Here is a 17,894-nt window from a genome sequence, read left to right as displayed (position 1 = left end):
GATATTGTATAGATCCAGCTATATGAATAGGCCTCAATTACCAATTAATGGAACAATCTAAATTAGAAAAACATCTGATTAAGTTTGATTCCTGCTGATCATTCCCTTTAAGACAGTACATGTAAATACACTGCAGGGTGAAACAAATATAGGCTGTGTAAAGATTCCCATATTTGAACCTAGTCTCTTTCCCAGCCATGTGTTCAGTATCGCTGTAAGCCTGGCAAGGGTAACTTGAACCTAGGCCTAAATGCCATTTGTAACCATGAATGTAGCAATGTTGCAGACTGAAAATGTAGGGACAGCAGTTGGTTAGTAAGAGGTGAAAAAAGTAGAAACCATTAGAAAATATCACAATAGATGGTTGGGTTACTAATGCACAATATAGGCTACTGTGGCAGTGTTCTTCAGATTGGTCCTGCAGACCCAAGCCAAGGGTCTGGTCTGCACTTTGGACTGGCCAGGGCCCGGTTTCCCTAAAGAATCTTAAGGCTAGGTTCAACGTTAGAACCTTCGTAGGAGCATCTTTAAATCTGAGCCGCTTCCCAAAACCATCGTTATTAACGTAGAATTTAAAAACACAAGTAATAGAACAGCTAAGTGCGTTGTTAGTTGCTTTTTTGCCCTCCCGTGTCACTTTATATACGGAACATCTACACTAAACATGGATAAAGCATGAGATTGTCTCGGTAACTGCCGATAACCTCACAACAAAGTTGACTACAAATATAAAGTTGCCAATGTTTGGCAACTGATACAAACAAGCAAGGTTATAAAAATATGCTTCAAATTGTAGGAAAGATGCATTGTTAAAAACACTCACAAGCCTAAGACCCAGCGCTATCGGGAAACCAGGCCCTGGACACTTTATTGGTCCCCAGGAAAGTGATGGAAGAACATTGCTAGGCCTATATGAGAACGAGTCAACAACTAGCTTCTAATATCCACAAAGTCACATTCCACAGCCACAAAGTCAAAAATGTCTACAAAAATTGTGTTTTTGGTCTTAATGTAAAGTTAACCACACTGCTAAACTTGTGCCTAAGGTTAAAAATCACATTTTAAGAAGATAAATTGTAGAAATGAGTGGGGTTTAAGACTTTCTGGGTATGGAAGCTAGTGACGACCTATCTTTAGCGTCTATTCATTTTCTGGCCAGGGGAGTTTTGTTAAGAGCACCGACACTGTCTGATTAACACATCGATTGCGGTACAATATTGTTAACATAAGGAACGTATATTTCATTTCAGCAAAAAATTATAAATGAGGTTCCCACATGACCTTACCTCCATGTTAGTGCTTGTTTATCGAAAACAGAAGTGACCACCTGTGCTAATTAGCCACCTAGCGTGCTCGAAGACCTGTGCGTAAGCGTAACTTGGGAGGAAGTGTAGCGGAAGTGTAGTTCGTCGGCTGGAGGCACACAGCCGTATGGGTCTGTGCAAATCTACTACAGTAAGTATCCTTTTTATTTGAAAGATTTTCTAGTTCACATGGTCCCAACGGTAAGTGGTGCTTATAGCTGAGAACTCTTGGGATAAGGCAGAATGCCTTGTTGAAGTGGCACTCCAATCTCCTTTTCACCTAATTTAAACACCCAATTTATTTAACAAAAGGATCATCTCAATAGGTGGTCCAGGTATGTAATGATATAGAATAAAAAGGATTGGGCCTTTCCTCTTTTGTTCTCCATTGTTCCTCAAGCAAGGGGGAGGCCGATGATGTCATAGATTTCCATAACACCAACTCCTAGAATGCCCTACTCGTTGAGATTTGCAGTTGTCAAAAATATATATATACACACACACACACACACACACATACATACATACATACATACACACAGTTGCTGTCGGAAGTTTACATAGACTTAGGTAGGAGTCATTAAAACTTGTTTTTCAACCCCTCCACAAATTTCTTGTTAACAAACTATAGTTTTGGCAAGTCGGTTAGGACATCTACTTTGTGCATGACACAAGTAATTTTTCCAACAATTGTTTACAGACAGATTATTTCACTGTATCAAAATTCCAATGGGTCAGAAGTTTACATACACTAAGTTGACTGTGCCTTTAAACAGCTTGGAAAATTCCAGAAAATGATGTCTGGCTTTAGAAGCTTCTGATAGGCTAATTAACATCATTTGAGTCAATTGGAGGTGTACCTGTGGATGTATTTCAAGGCCTACCTTCAAACTCAGTGCCTCTTTGTTTTACATCATGGAAAAATCACAAGAAATCAACCAAAAAAAATGGTAGACCTCCACAAGCCTGGTTCATCCTTGGAGCAATTTCCAAACGCTTGAAGGTACCGCGTTCATCTGTACAAACAATAGTATGCAAGTTTAAACACCATGGGACAACGCAGCTGTCATACCACTCAGGAAGGAGACGCGTTCTGTCTCCTGGAGATGAACATACATTGGTGTGAAAAGGGCAAATCAATCCCAGAACAACAGCAAAGGACCTTGCGAAGATGCTGGAGGAAACCGGTACAAAAGTGTCTATATCCACAGTAAAACGAGTCCTATATCGACATAACCTGAAAGGCCGCTCAGCAAGGAAGTAGCCACTACTCCAAAACCGCTATAAAAAAGCACATGGGGACAAAGATCGTACTTTTTGGAGAAATGTTCTCTGGTCTGATGAAACAAAAATAGAACCGTTTGGCCATCATTATGTTTGGAGGGAAAATGGGGGATGCTTGCAAGCCGAAGAACACAATTTCAACCGTGAAGCACAGGGGTGGCAGCGTCATGTTGTGGGGGTGCTTTGCTGCAGGAGGGACTGGTGCACTTCATAAAATAGATGGCATCATGAGGGAGGACAATTATGTGGATATATTGAAGCAACATTTTAAGACATTAGTCAGGAAGTTAAAGCTTGGTCGCAAATGGGTCTTCCAAATGGACAACGACCCCAAGCATACTTCCAGAATTGTGGCAAAATGGCTTAAGGACAACAAAGTCAAGGTATTGGAGCGGCCATCACAAAGCCCTGACCTCAATCCTATAGAACATTTGTGGTCAGAATTGAAAAAGCGTGTGCGAGCAAAGAGGCCTACAAACCTGACTCAGTTACACCAGCTCTGTCAGGAGGAATGGGCCAAAATTCACCCAACTTATTGTGGGAAGCTTGTGGAAGCCTACCTGAAACATTTGACCCAAGTTAAACAATTTTAAAGGAAATGCTACCAAATACTATTTGAGTGTATGTAAACTTCTGACCCACTGGGTATGTGATGAAAGAAATAATCTGAAATAAATCACTCTTCTATTATTCTGACATTTCACATTCTTAAAATGTGGTGATCCTAACTGACCTAAAACAGAGAATTTTTACTAGGATTAAATGTCAGGAATTGTGAAAAACTGAGTTTAAATGTATTTGGCTAAGTTGTATAAACTTCCGACTTCAACTGTACAATAGCAAATTAATTCACAGTGACATTCCTAACATTGCTATACAGTACAGTAGGGCTGGGTGACACGGCCAAAATCTCATATCCCGATATAGGCCATTTCTGATCCCGATCAAGCACATTTTCTGTAAATGTAATGAATAAATAAATTATATAAAATGACCACATAAGAAATAGGCCTTTACATTACATTTTGAATTATACTCAACAAATAAAAGGTACTTGATCATTTGATTATTTATTTTATGTAGAACCTGTGCAAATTTGAAATTATGCATGTAACAATATAAAATATGAATGTATAAAATCTAAAAATGTAAATAGAAAACACTTCAACTATAGTTGCAAACAAAATATAGGCCTAAAAAAAATCTATATACCTATATTTTTATTTATTTATTTGGGGGCTTGGCTGTTTTGCATGTTATTTTGGCATTAATACGTGTCACATATCAATTTGCATTTGGTACCTTGGGTCGAATGTTAGCGCCAACTCACGAAACCCCCATTTCTCGACCGTGGAAATTTGGGCCATGTCTTTGCAGATGTAAGTTGTAACGGCAGCTGTTATCCCCTTCCATCTTCGTGATTCTTTGCCAAATGGTGTGACGCGGGAAAAAGCCTCTTGCAACGTCTGAGTCGGGGGTTTGTCTTGAGCACTTGACTGTACTTTTTTGGGTCTCATCCATAGACTCTCTCCGTACTGTTTCACATGATTCTTGCGTAGGTGGTAAAATAGGTTAGTTGTGTTTGAGCCAGTTGTCGGGACCGGCCTGCGGCATATTTTGCAGGAGACGGTTTTCTGGTCCGTGTCAGACTTTTCATATCCAAACCACTTCCATGTGACCGAAGTTGCCCCTGTTCAAGATACGAGCTCCGTGTCACGTTCACTCTCTTCCATGTTTGGTTGTGTTACAAATTTCCTTCCACACGGCACATGTGGAAGAATGCAAAGCGTCGTCCAATTGACTAAAAATATTGCCGTTAAGAGTGTGATTTGCGACACAACAAAATAAACGAGAGCACAACATGAAACGATAGACGTTTTTCTATCGTCACACAACATATATCGTCATATCGCCCAGCCCTACAGTACAGTATGAAGACCAGCTTGAGTCCTGTTTTTGCAGTATGCAGGACCCCTGTACCTGCACCCATGCGGGGAGTAGTTCAAGTCAAGGTGCCGGATGTGAGCTTTGCCGAGGGCCCTAAAATGATTAGAAGTTATTTTATTTACGATTTCCTATTTAAAATAGGCCATATCTTTTTTCTCATGTCCAAGAGATTATTACTATGTTACTTCATTTCAAGGAGTACCTCGTATCTTCCAAGAAGATGTATTTTGGTACTTGGATGGCTTTAATGTATCACTAATCACAGTGGGTGCAGTCCACCGTACCATCAAGCTTGCCAGACACCAAGCAGTCATTCATCAGTCCTGTCCGGCATTATTTGGACCTGTCATTCACTTTATTTATTATTTAGTGCCATTTCAATCTTCCCAGTGTAACAGTTGGAATAATGGGACGATTCGGAGTACAACAAATTTTTCATCCCTGAATTAAGGTATGTTTTTTCAAGCCATATCTTTAAAGTGCTCCATGGTTTCTTGCGCTACACTGTCATGCTGCCCGACCCCAGCGCAGCTCAGTGTAATCAAGCACAACTGTAGGGACGGAATCTTCCGGCAACTTTACCTGATGCAACAAAGTCAAGGTTCTTCACTGATTGATTTGTTTGCTCTTTCTATCTCAATGTCCTCACGTTTGACGTATTATGCCAGAGTCAGAACATAGAGAATCGATGTAACTATTTGCTTGAGTCCAAACGTTTAAGATGGTAGAGAATTCTAAATGTTGAAATGTCACCATAATTTTGGAGAGATGCAGCTGCATTACCCATTTTTACCCCTGATGCAGCCACCTCACTAACCAACTCTCCAAATCAGCTAGCTGGCTAAACAACTGCTTGCTAGCTAACTGCTCTGTACCTGCATGCAAAAACATTGCAGTAATATGATTTGATGGACGGATATTGGCAAACTACCTCGGGATAAGCAAGGGTGACAACCCCCCCTCAAAAAAACATTATCTAAGACTTGTAACGTTAATGCAAACAAACTTACCTTGCCGCTTCAAGACTAACGTTAGCACGCTTGAATAGGCTTGAAAGTCTCCCAGCTAACGATCTGTGGCTATCTGACGTTAGCAGGAGTGTCGGTGTGTTGCTATTGACCGTTGCTGGGAGATAACTCTTCTTCAATCAACGTAATTAGCTAGCTGGGTACTGTGAGATGACGAGGTCCCCCTCAGATCGTGTTTTTTGTTTGTTTTCTGTGCACCCTAACTAGCAGTCCCGGTTGATGACAGAAAAAAAGTATTGGGTTTAAAAGACTAGCTAGCAGTCTATTTACATGAGACGTCCAACCCACTCAAACGACTCGCCCACCTCCTCTTGCTATTGGTTATCTTGATTACGTCCATGAATACGCTCGCACACGGGGCCATAGAGAATCCAGTGGGCCTGATCTATATATCTATTTGTTTTGTCTATCTGTTTCCAGAGGTGTATACTATGAATGAGTTAGCCAGCTAACTTTGATAAAACAACTAGAAATAGCTGTTGATTCTGAAGCTAAACCACTGAGTTTCTAAACCCAGAGACGCAACATCGCGAGACTTCCGGGAACGCTTGCGAAACAGACCAGTCCTGGGTTTGAGAAGTCAATAAGAGAAGTGACATGTTCTTCCTTAGTTGTTGATTTTCTCTAAATCTAATGGTACAACCTAGATCCGAGGCCATGTCTTAAGTAGTTGGCCATGTTATTACATCAACCTTGTGAAAGTGACAAACTGACACGTTTTAATTTTCGTCAAAAACAACTTTATATCGAAGGAGTGCCTGTGATATGATGGCGTGCACATGCGCCGTTTGGCGCGAGAACCGTTAGACCCAATGACATGTTACTACGCATTAGTTAAAGTAGCCAACATCGCCTACAAGTGTGATAGGCTAAAACTGCTTCTCCAATAAAAATCCCCTGTCTTCAGTGTTTGATTTAGGGCGAGGTTCGTAAATTCAATCCAGAGTGCCAGAATGTAATTTGCATCACTGTCAATGACACTTTTATTTTGGAGGCTAAACCGCAAAGTCCACTATTTTGTGGCTGGCTTCACATAGATGGGTCCGACAACCATTGATCAAATGAGAACTGTTTTATAAAACAGGGTTATTTTTAGATGATGACACCTAGCTATATAGTTAGCTAGCTGACTATATAGCTACTGAAACAAATTGTCGTTTTGTTATGTTTTTGAGGAAGAACATTGTTTGCATCCATGAGCTAGCTAGCTTTTTTTTATGATGAGCACTGTAGGTGCGCGAGACAACTTCACCAGCATCATAGCTTACGTGTCGATGAATCGTTGTGACATATGAAATACGAGTGATGGTGTAATCAATGTGTAATAACTATGTAAAAAATTAATGAACATGTTAACATATTATGTGACGTGTAATCATAGTCAGGTCCTGATTGGTCAACAAGCTTATTTGACGTGTATATTTTTTGACACGCAAAGACGCAAACGGCGTTGCATAGGTAGTTGGTAAATTCAGACTGGATCCGAGCCTTCTACCTTCACAACCGCACCCAAGCTAACTGGCTAACTTGCTAGCTTCTTTGAGAGAACAACTCACTCTGATCATTGTACTCGTTTTAGCAGAGGGTTAAGCTGTTTTCATGTTATCCAGAGCTTTGGTGACTGTAACTGTGCTGCTGGTAACAATTTAATTACGCTCTTTTTGCCGAGACCGGTCAAATTCAACGGGTATTGATGATTCCTAAATTAATCAGTTATTCTGCGCTCTGGCACACTCATACGAGTGCTCTGAAATCGGAGTAGATAGCCAGAGTGAATTTATGAACGCACTCGTAGGCAGGCGCTCACCAGAGCTGAGAACAGGTGTTGTGCCGAAAATCTTCCCCCTGCCATCAGTCAAATACTTTCTATAGAACAAACTTCACGTCAGGATAGGCAACCGAAAATAATAATGAATGTATTTGTGTTATATTAAACATAGAGGAGGGAGTAAGATGTTGGCAAGCAATAAACGTTTCAGAACAACTATGGCTGAATTATTATCCTTACACTTTCAAAAATATTAGTCGAATAAGACATGTGAGAGATGAATTTTGGGAAAGAGATGTATTTATCTACTAATACAAAATCAGTAGCGGATTTAGGGACCGGCGACATGGGCAGCCGCCCGGGGCGGGCGCGGACGCAGAAGGGGGCGTTCGCCCAGGGCGCCATACAAGCTAGAATCGCCACATACACTTGAAACAAATAGCCATAACCGAAAACTGCAGACAAAAATGCTTTCTGCTACTAAAATCAGTGAAATGTAGGCTAAACTGACAACGGAATGAAGAGCAGAAATCTCAACAGGCAAGCAGGTCGCAGCAATGAAGAACGCAAAGGGGGGATTCTGGCAGGGGGGAGATTTTCGGCACAACACCGGCACCTATTTTAGTCCACGGCAAACACTGCCTATCTTCATACTGTAGTCTTCAGGGGTGTAAAGTACTTAGGTAAAAATACTTTAAAGTACTACTTAAGTCGTTTTTTGGGTATCTGTATTTTGCTTTACTATTTAAAATGTTCACAACTTTTACTTAACTACATTACTAATGAAAATAATATACTTTTTACTCAATACATTTTCCCTGGCACCCAAAAGTACTTGATACGTTTTGAATGCTTAGCAGGACCAAATGATCCAATTCACGCACTTATGATAGAACGTCCCTGTTAATCCCAACTGCCTCTGATCTGGCAGACTCACTAAACACACATGCTTCGTTTGTTAATGATGTCCAAGTGTTGGAGAATAGCCCCTGGCTACCCCTAAATCTAAAAAAACAAGAAAATGGTTCCGTCTGGTTTGCTTTATAAAATAAGGAATTTGAAATTATTTCTACTTTTACTTTTGATACTTAAGTATATTTTAGCAATTACATTTACTTTTGATACTCAAGTATGTTTAAAACCAAATACCTTTACTCAAGTAAAGGTTAATTGCTATATTGCTATATTTAATTGCTATATTGTAATTACTTCGCCACCATGGCCTATTTATAACCTTACCTCTCTTATCCTACCTCATTTGCACATGCTGTATATTTATCTACTATATTATTGATTGTATGTTTGTTTATTCCATGTGTAACTCTTGTGTTGTTGCAACTCAATATTCGGAAGGTATTCGTAATGTTTTGTACTTTCAGTGTACATACACTAGATGACTAACATGGGGTGCTGTTTTAATGCCACCGCAGATCCATCTTGGTATTCCCCCACCATTGCTAAAGAAATGCATTCATTAATGTCTACATTTGTTCTATTAAAGACAGACACCTTAATACATACTTTTACATTGTGTGAGTTAAGCTTACAAAATAGAACGTAAACGTTTTCCTTCAAGTATAATTTCATTTTTTTTTACTGTCCCCACTCCAACAAAAACCTCAAATACACTGCTCAAAAAAATAAAAGGAACACTTAAACAACACAATGTAACTCCAAGTCAATCACACTTCTGTGAAATCAAACTGTCCACTTCGGAAGCAACACTGATTGACAATACATTTCACATGCTGTTGTGCAAATGGAATAGACAACAGGTGGAAATTATAGGCAATTAGCAAGACACCCCCAATAAAGGAGTGGTTCTGCAGGTGGGGACCACAGACCACTTCTCAGTTCCTATGCTTCCTGGCTGATGTTTTGGTCACTTTTGAATGCTGGCGGTGCTTTCACTCTAGTGGTAGCATGAGACAGAGTCTACAACCCACACAAGTGGCTCAGGTAGTGCAGCTCATCCAGGATGGCACATCAATGCGAGCTGTGGCAAGAAGGTTTGCTGTGTCTGTCAGCGTAGTGTCCAGAGCATGGAGGCGCTACCAGGAGACAGGCCAGTACATCAGGAGACGTGGAGGAGGCCGTAGGAGGGCAACAACCCAGCAGCAGGACCGCTACCTCCGCCTTTGTGCAAGGAGGAGCACTGCCAGAGCCCTGCAAAATGACCTCTAGCAGCCCACAAATGTGCATGTGTCTGCTCAAACGGTCAGAAACAGACTCCACGAGGGTGGTATGAGGGCCCGACGTCCACAGGTGGGGGTTGTGCTTACAGCCCATCACCGTGCAGGACGTTTGGCATTAGCCAGAGAACACCAAGATTGGCAAATTCACCACTGGCGCCCTGTGCTCTTCACAGATGAAAGCAGGTTCACACTGAGCACATGTGACAGACGTGACAGAGTCTGGAGACGCCGTGGAGAACGTTCTGCTGCCTGCAACATCCTCCAGCATGACCGGTTTGGCGGTGGGTCAGTCATGGTGTGGGGTGGCATTTCTTTGGGGGGCCGCACAGCCCTCCATGTGCTCGCCAGAGGTAGCCTGACTGCCATTAGGTACCGAGATGAGATCCTCAGACCCCTTGTGAGACCATATGCTGGTGCGGTTGGCCCTGGGTTCCTCCTAATGCAAGACAATGCTAGACCTCATGTGGCTGGAGTGTGTCAGCAGTTCCTGCAAGAGGAAGGCATTGATGCTATGGACTGGCCCGCCCGTTCCCCAGACCTGAATCCAATTGAGCACATCTGGGACATCATGTCTCGCTCCATCCACCAACGCCACGTTGCACCACAGACTGTCCAGGAGTTGGCGGGTGCTTTTGTCCAGGTCTGGGAGGAGATCCCTCAGGAGACCATCTGCCACCTCATCAGGAGCATGCCCAGGCGTTGTAGGGAGGTCATACAGGCACGTGGAGGCCACACACACACTACTGAGCCTCATTTTGACTTGTTTTAAGGACATTACATCAAAGTTGGATCAGCCTGTAGTGTGGTTTTCCACTTTAATTTTGAGTGTGACTCCAAATCCAGACCTCCATGGGTTGATAAATTGGATTTCCATTGATTATTTTTGTGTGATTTTGTTGTCAGCACATAAGATTATTTCATTCATTCAGATCTAGGATGTGTTATTTTAGTGTTCCCTTTATTTTTTTGAGCAGTGTATATAACATTTTCTTCTTGAAACATTTAATTGAAATACTGTAGAATTCCAATAATTCCTAAGATTGGTTGGCTGACAAATTATGCGCGCACATCGATGTGGCCGGATGGCGTGCATTATTATTTCTTAACGGTCAGATAGCTAGCAACAATGACAAGAAGCTGCCATGTGGGGAATCGTAGATGGCTCATTTCAGATAGTATTATCTTGTTCTTGATACCGTCTTGTTTTGACTGACATGCTAATATGGCTCAAATTCACTAGCTAGCTAACCAACAACTGTAACAATGTATTTGAGACAAGCGCTCACTGTGACAATGTATTTACAGTTGAAGTCGGAAGTTCACATACACCTTAGCCAAATACATTTAAACTCAGTTTGACAATTCCTGAAATGTAATCCTGGTAAAAATTCCCTGTTTTAGGTCAGTTAGGTTCACCACTATATTTTAAGAATGTGAAATGTCATAATAGTAGAGTGATTTATTTCAGCTTTTATTTCTTTCATTACATTCCCAGTGGGTCAGAAGTTTACATACACTCAATTAGTATTTGGTGAACATCATTACAGATGAACGTGGTACCTTCATGCGTTTGGAAAATGCTCCCAAGGATGAACCAGACTTGTGGTCTACAATTTTTTTCCTGAGGTCTTGGTTGATTTCTTTTGATTTTCCCATGATGTCAAGCAAAGAGGCACTGAGTTTGAAGGTAGGCCTTGAAATACATACACAGGTACACCTCCAATTATGTCAATTAGCTATCAGAAGCTTCTAAAGGCATGACATTTTCTGGAATTTCCCAAGCTATTTAAAGGCAGTCAACTTAGTGTATGTAAACGTCTGACCCACTGGAATTGTGATATAGTGAATGAAGTGAAATGTCTGTAAAAAATTGTTGGAAAAATTACCTGTGTCATGCAAAGTAGATGTCCTAACCGACTTGCCAAAACTAGTTAACAAGAAATCTGTGGAGTGGTTGAAAAAACAAGTTAATGACTCCAACCTAAGTCTATGTAAACTTCCGACTTCAACTGTGTGTACGTTAAACATTGATACAATAGTTTACATGTTGTCAAGTCTAAGCCAACCTGGTCTGTTTCGCACCATAATTGCACACACACACACGTCGGTTTTGTTGCTAAACAAACCTGAAGGACTGCTTCGTTTAGTGTGATATCCGGGATCCTTGGGACATCCCTACCCTACTTGAAGTTGAAACTTAAGTCTTAAGTTTAGGGTTACATGCCAATATGGCTGACCGGTGGCTTTAAAGCCTCTCATTGGCCAATACATAACCCTAGATTGCTGATGCTTGGTCCTCATTGTCAACTTCTGGTATTCAGCAACCACACAGATTAACTAGGTACAGACCATAACACAATTGCACCTCTGATTCAGAGGGGTTAAATGCAGAAGATACAGTTGGGTTGTGCAACTGACTAGGTATCCCCTTTATCGTACAATAAACATGGAGAATAAGATCTGCAAATGTGTAACTAAACATTGTTACAACTTGAAAGAATACAGCGACAAAGGTAAAATACTGCCTACCATATTCTTGATAGCATTGTCAAACACTTGCTTTCATTGCACAGTATGAGGATAATGAAAGACTGGAGTCTTGGTATAGAAACACTGGTCAAAGAGTTTAATTAGCAAGAAAAACTGACATGAGTTCAGCAATGGAATGCATAATCTCTCATAACTTACAACTTTAAAGGGCAGGGGAAAGAGAACATGACAGCTAAAGTCTTCAAAAATGAGACAAATATCATGAGCAGAAAGAAAATATCATTCATGACAGTTTATTAAAAAAAAAAAAAGTATGGAGGGGGAAACTGAAAATGGACGCAAACATGAAAGGTGGTAGAGCTGAATATGGTGTGGTCGGACACATAGCGCAGCTCCAATACAGACAGTGACTTCCATCACATACACACAAGTTCGGTACAAAACCACAACCAGCAGACTCTCAAACAACTTGGATTCACCCTTCCACAAGTGACATTTAAAAAAAAAAAAACAGGACAGGTGGGGAAAATGTATTTTCTTATACAGGGGTTCCTTTAAAACCCACAATATCAGTGGCATTTGCTTGGGGAATGAATATCCTAATAATACATGACCTTGAGAGCAGGGTTGAAGTCCATGGCCACTTTTGACCCACTCAGTACTTGTCAAAACAGTTACTCCTTAAATCTTACCCATAAGTAAAATGTACATTTCAAATGAATTGTTAAAAATGGCATATTTTGTCATGTCAAACAAGACTGGTGGTGCTAAACAGAAATACCTGCTCTAGTATAAGAAAAATGTTAAAGAACAGTTGAATCAATTTTATAATGTCTGGACATCAGGCTGGATATAAAACATACAGCACTGCACAGTGGGGTCTTTGTACAACTATGTTGTTTTCTACACCCAAACAGTCATCATTGCAGCCAACTAATCGTGAGTTTGTAAGCATGCATTTAAGTCAGGTCATATGTTTAAATATAAATTTACTTCATGTCACAATTTCAAAGAAACATAATATTGTTAAATCACATACACCAAACATGCGCATGGAAATGCATTAGGGTTTGTTTTGTTAAAATCCTGTCAACTCCCATCCTGGTTATTCTGTGCACTTCTAAAAGATAACAAATATCTACAACCTAAGTTGCAGAAGAATAGGCCATGTAATAAAGGGATGTGAGCAGAGAAGCACAAAAACATTGCCAAAGAAATAAAGCATGCACTTCTCTTTCCATATACATTTTAGCTTAAAAATCATGTTCACTTGTTCAGACACCAGTAGTATATGTAAATATTATTTTTTTAGGAAAACCGTAACATTTAAAAAGAAAGCAGTGTAAGAGGAATAGTCAAAGAAAACACAGCTTACACAAATGAGCCTGAATCAAGAAAAATGGACAGGGGGCAAAACAAATAAGTAAGAGGATGGTTGTGAATGCTTGTTGAGTGTTGGCAGAGTGCTGCCCACTGTTTGGTCTTGTTTGGTGAAGGGGTCCTTTGGGTTTCACATTTTATTTTGCAGTCATCATTTGCACAAATTCTGAAAGACAAGAGTGGAAACATTTGGAGAAGTGAGGCCACACATTATATTAGGCAAATGGTTGTGCATTCTGTAGGGTACTACATGTGTCTAAGCTGACAAGTGAGCGACACAGGAACACAAACAGCTGGGTTTGGCCAAATGTGTGGAATTCTGGGATTGGGCCTGACCATACTGAAACGGTAAAAACACATCTCAGGGGCTGTATATCTGTATCACAGAATTGTGGTACAACGCCATGTTTTTTTTTATATCAGAGCTGTTTTCTGTTATTCAGCTCAATTATCCACACCTCTAATGATGGTGGAGAGCATGACTGAGTAGGACACTTGGATATCTTGATGTGAAGATCAAATTTATTTCCGCACCCAGCTGCTTACCATTCATTATGCTTTTCAATGTTAAAACCTTTCATGAACATAGCATGTCACAACAGTTTGCCCCATCTACACACACACACGAGCCATTCTCCACATTTTCGTTTGATTACTGCAATATCATGGGCACTGACATTTGTTGTTATCAATTACAGAAAATTGACACTAGGAAAAGGCAGAGCAAAGCCTATCTAACAGAAGGATGATCAACACATATGATCAAAGGGGATATGATGGTTAAAATAATTGTCCTTTTTACTGTAACAAATGACTCAGCCACTCTTCCATTTTGACATAACAAAGGTGTGAAGAACACTGTCCAACTGAAGAATTAATACCTGAAACAACCTGTTCAGAAATATTGCGAAGGCAACAAAACAAGGCAAGTTAAAATGCATGTTCTTAAATAGATTAAATCTGGTTTGACAGCATAAATTTTGTACATTTCATGGCTTGTGTATGGCCAACTGACTGAGTTGCAATTTTCTGGTTAAAACAAGTTTGAGACTAGATAAAGATACGGAAACCGACCTTCGTAGTTGACCTGTCCATCTCCATCGATATCAGCCTCCCGGATCATCTCGTCCACCTCCTCGTCTGTCAGTTTCTCACCAAGGTTTGTCATAACATGACGCAGCTCTGCAGCACTGATATAGCCGTTACCATCCTGCAACACAATAGAGACAGTTTTAGTTTAGTGTTAACATGCAGATCGTATTACTGAGTATTTCCTGAATTTTGAATGTCAAATAATCATGAATTTGGTCAACTCTGGAGAGGTTTGAGACATCCAATGGGAGTGATAGGACCCAATGGTTAATATTTTAAGCGCTATGACTGGCCAGTGTAAGACATTTGAACAGTCTCAAATCTGACATTCCCCAGTTCGGCTGACCTTGTCGAAGACTCTGAAGGCTTCTCTGATCTCCTCCTCACTGTCGGTGTCCTTCATCTTCCTCGCCATCATGGTCAGGAACTCGGGGAAGTCAATGGTTCCATTTCCTGTGGATCACAAAGCAAAATTCTCACAGGAGGAAAACAATGTTTCTTACAATGTAGGTCTTTCATCCCAATCATCAGAACGTTATCAAAACCCTCCATTGTGTGTATAGCTTGCGTGTTCATTCGGGGGGGAGAGAAATGGAGAGCATTTGTGTGTCTCACCATCAGCATCCACCTCATTGATCATGTCCTGCAGCTCAGCCTCTGTGGGGTTCTGTCCCAGTGAGCGCATCACGGTGCCCAGCTCTTTGGTGGTGATGGTGCCATCTCCATCCTTATCAAACAGCGAGAACGCCTCTTTGAACTCTGGATGAAAAATGTAGATTGTCACTCTCCAGTCTACATTTCCATAATACAACATATTTCACTACACCCATCTAATGTATTGGACAATAAAACAGTGTAATATTAACTTAATCTAAAACACCATGGTCATGTTTGAGCAAAAATGGCCATCTTACCAGCGATTTGTTCCTCTGTCAGTTGATCTGCCTGAAAGTAACACATTGTAAATGACACCACTTGATTTGATTCTCAATTCTTCAAGTGCAAGAAAGGCTCTAATTTCTTTCAAATGCCGCCCACAACATTCTAACCCAAGAGTTAATTCCCATATTTTGTCCTAGGCTACAAAAAAAAAAATCTAAATGTAACAACCGCTAGTTACTTGTGACGCAGAACTTATGCCCATAAGTCTCTTAACCCTCCTGCTGTGTTCCAGTCGAATTGGACCGATTTACAAGTTAACTCTGAAAACTGTATAATTTAATCTGATTGTCTTAAGGTTCCATGACTTTGTCCACACAGGGCATCTGAACACACAAAATACATTTAGGATGTTTGATTTAACTTTTGTACAACTGTGGTGTTCCCTGTCAAAAATGACCGGTCATTAGAAATGAACGGGTGAGACTACAATTAGTGTATAAAATTGAGTTCAGGCACATGCCCACTCAGACAGACACACTTCCTCTCCCAAACCCCTACATGCATGTGTGTTTGAGCGCAAACACACCTCACTCCCCTTCTTGGCTTCCATGGCAACCCACGGGTTGGCATTCTCACAAACAATCGCAACATTGTTTCAATAATATATAGTACTTCTCTCACAGCTCTGGTATATAAAGCTTTTTTTATGCCTTACTCATGACACTGGTGAGGAGAGAGTCCTTGTTAAACTTTGACAAAAAGTAGTCTGATAAATAGCACAATGTCTAATTGTATTTGTTATAGTCAAAACAATCGATACATTATGATTTTTTTTACTCAAAAACGTGTTGTATGAGCTCAGGTCAATGAGGCCTACAGGTCATAAATAGCAAATATAAGTTCAAAACTTGTAATGTTCACGATAACTTCAGTTGATAAAAAGATCTAAGAACATTAGGTGATAATATGTATTATTATGGATGTATAATCAGCTATAGTGGGGCAGTCATTTTGGACCGGGAACACAATTAATTAACATGAAACGAACACAACAGGAGGGTTAAGTTGTATTATTGTATCACTAGTTTGTTAGCAAGTGATGTGTCAAATTAGACCGCCATGCTCCCCATTTGGTGCAATATTAGACCAGGCGACAGCACAGTGCCTTAGGTAGAAAGCAACACATTGCATCTGAGGATATCCGGTCTGAAATAAGCCACACCATACATGTAAAATGTTAGTTAGCTGTCTAAAGTCACAACACGTTGACGGAACCAACTACCGTAGCTAGACACTACTGGCCATAAACGGCATATACCACCCCACCTCGTCCTGCTAGCGCATTATCAACACGTAAGGATAGGCCTAGGCTAGTTAGCTGCACGAAACTAGGTAGCTAGTGACTAACTACATGTAAATCGATATTTAGCTTACTATCGAAGGTAAATGTCGAGCAAAGACGACAGTGACAAAACCAAGAATAGTGTAGTGTGACAAAACAGCCATAGCTAACTATTAATGTTAGCTAACCAACTTGTTTCCTCGGCGTAGTGAAGTTGCCTAGCTACCTGGCTGCCTATGTCGGACACAACTGACGTTAGCTAGTTAACGTTAGCTAAATTACTGATTGACGCAGATGTCTAGCTAGCTAACAATACATATAACGTTACTGTAGCTCGTTAGCCATCATAATGTGTGTAACCAACAAGTCTGACGTGCTGGCTGTGGCTAACTAGCTAGCCAACACTCATTGCTAGCTAACGTTAGCTAGGCTATAGATATGGCTACACATGCATATGTTAAGCCAATTCTATGAATCCAACATATTAATTTAATCGGACATTTACAGCAAAGGGAACTTACCATGTTGTGATGTTATGTTGATTTGATATTGCTAACAATTTCGCGTTAGAGATATGATAATCAAATTTTCCACACAGTCATCCGCGCCTTGCGCTCTTTGCCGCTTCAAGGTAAGTATCACTCCGCGTTGGTTTAGATTTCAAGCCGGACACTGCACTCCCTAGCAACTCGGCTGTCACTATGGTGTCCGTGCGCCGAATATATATATATTTTTTAAATCCTATTTCTGCCGCTCTGTTTATCTGCAACCTGGACTATCCTTCTAGTCTTTACTAAAAAGTGGCGTTTTAACGTGGTCAGTGTTCGTATTTTAAAACTTTAACTACACAATAATGCTAAATCTCTGTTTCCCTTTTCTTTGGAAACGTAAACTCGCTCATGTCTATGTTTGAATGAGAAACCCAGCGACTTTATACGGGCCACACATAGCAATGGCGCACATCAGCTGACCCAGTAAACGGGACTAGATTGGTTTTCAGCCACCTGCAATGCGTCAGGGAGTCCTCGCAGGGAGTGGAGAGGCTGTTCCAATCTTAAAACCACAGAAACACTTGGCTAAATTTACAAATTGGGATCAGCAGCATAATGTTCAAGAAGCATACACGATTCTGTATAGCCTAGTCATATTGCATAGTAAGCCTAACATGGCTATTTGGAAACC

The 17,894-nt window shown here is 40.6% G+C and overlaps 2 protein-coding genes across 2 annotated transcripts in view; both read right to left on the bottom strand.

Annotated features, from left to right (window-relative positions):
* The window catches only part of LOC115154661 (pyruvate carboxylase, mitochondrial), a 103,286-nt gene extending 97,252 nt beyond the window's left edge, over window positions 1–6,034 (bottom strand). The window contains exon 1 of the mRNA XM_029701111.1: window positions 5,546–6,034. The gene's annotated coding sequence lies outside the window, so the exon portion shown is untranslated. The remainder of the gene's footprint in view (window positions 1–5,545) is intronic.
* A 6,095-nt stretch (window positions 6,035–12,129) lies between these two features.
* On the bottom strand, window positions 12,130–17,596 carry calm3b (calmodulin 3b (phosphorylase kinase, delta)). Its single transcript, XM_029701110.1, has 6 exons — window positions 17,234–17,596; window positions 15,403–15,433; window positions 15,104–15,247; window positions 14,835–14,941; window positions 14,471–14,606; window positions 12,130–13,562 (listed from the first exon to the last, which is right to left on the bottom strand). The coding sequence occupies exons 1-6, from the start codon at window positions 17,234–17,236 to the stop codon at window positions 13,534–13,536; spliced, it is 450 nt and encodes a 149-aa protein (XP_029556970.1). The 5' UTR covers window positions 17,237–17,596; the 3' UTR covers window positions 12,130–13,533.
* Between the last annotated feature and the right edge of the window lie 298 nt (window positions 17,597–17,894).

This window comes from Salmo trutta, chromosome 19 (genome assembly GCF_901001165.1).
Source record: "Salmo trutta chromosome 19, fSalTru1.1, whole genome shotgun sequence".
NCBI lineage: Eukaryota > Metazoa > Chordata > Actinopteri > Salmoniformes > Salmonidae > Salmo > Salmo trutta.
This window is presented reverse-complemented; position numbering and strand designations above follow the sequence as displayed.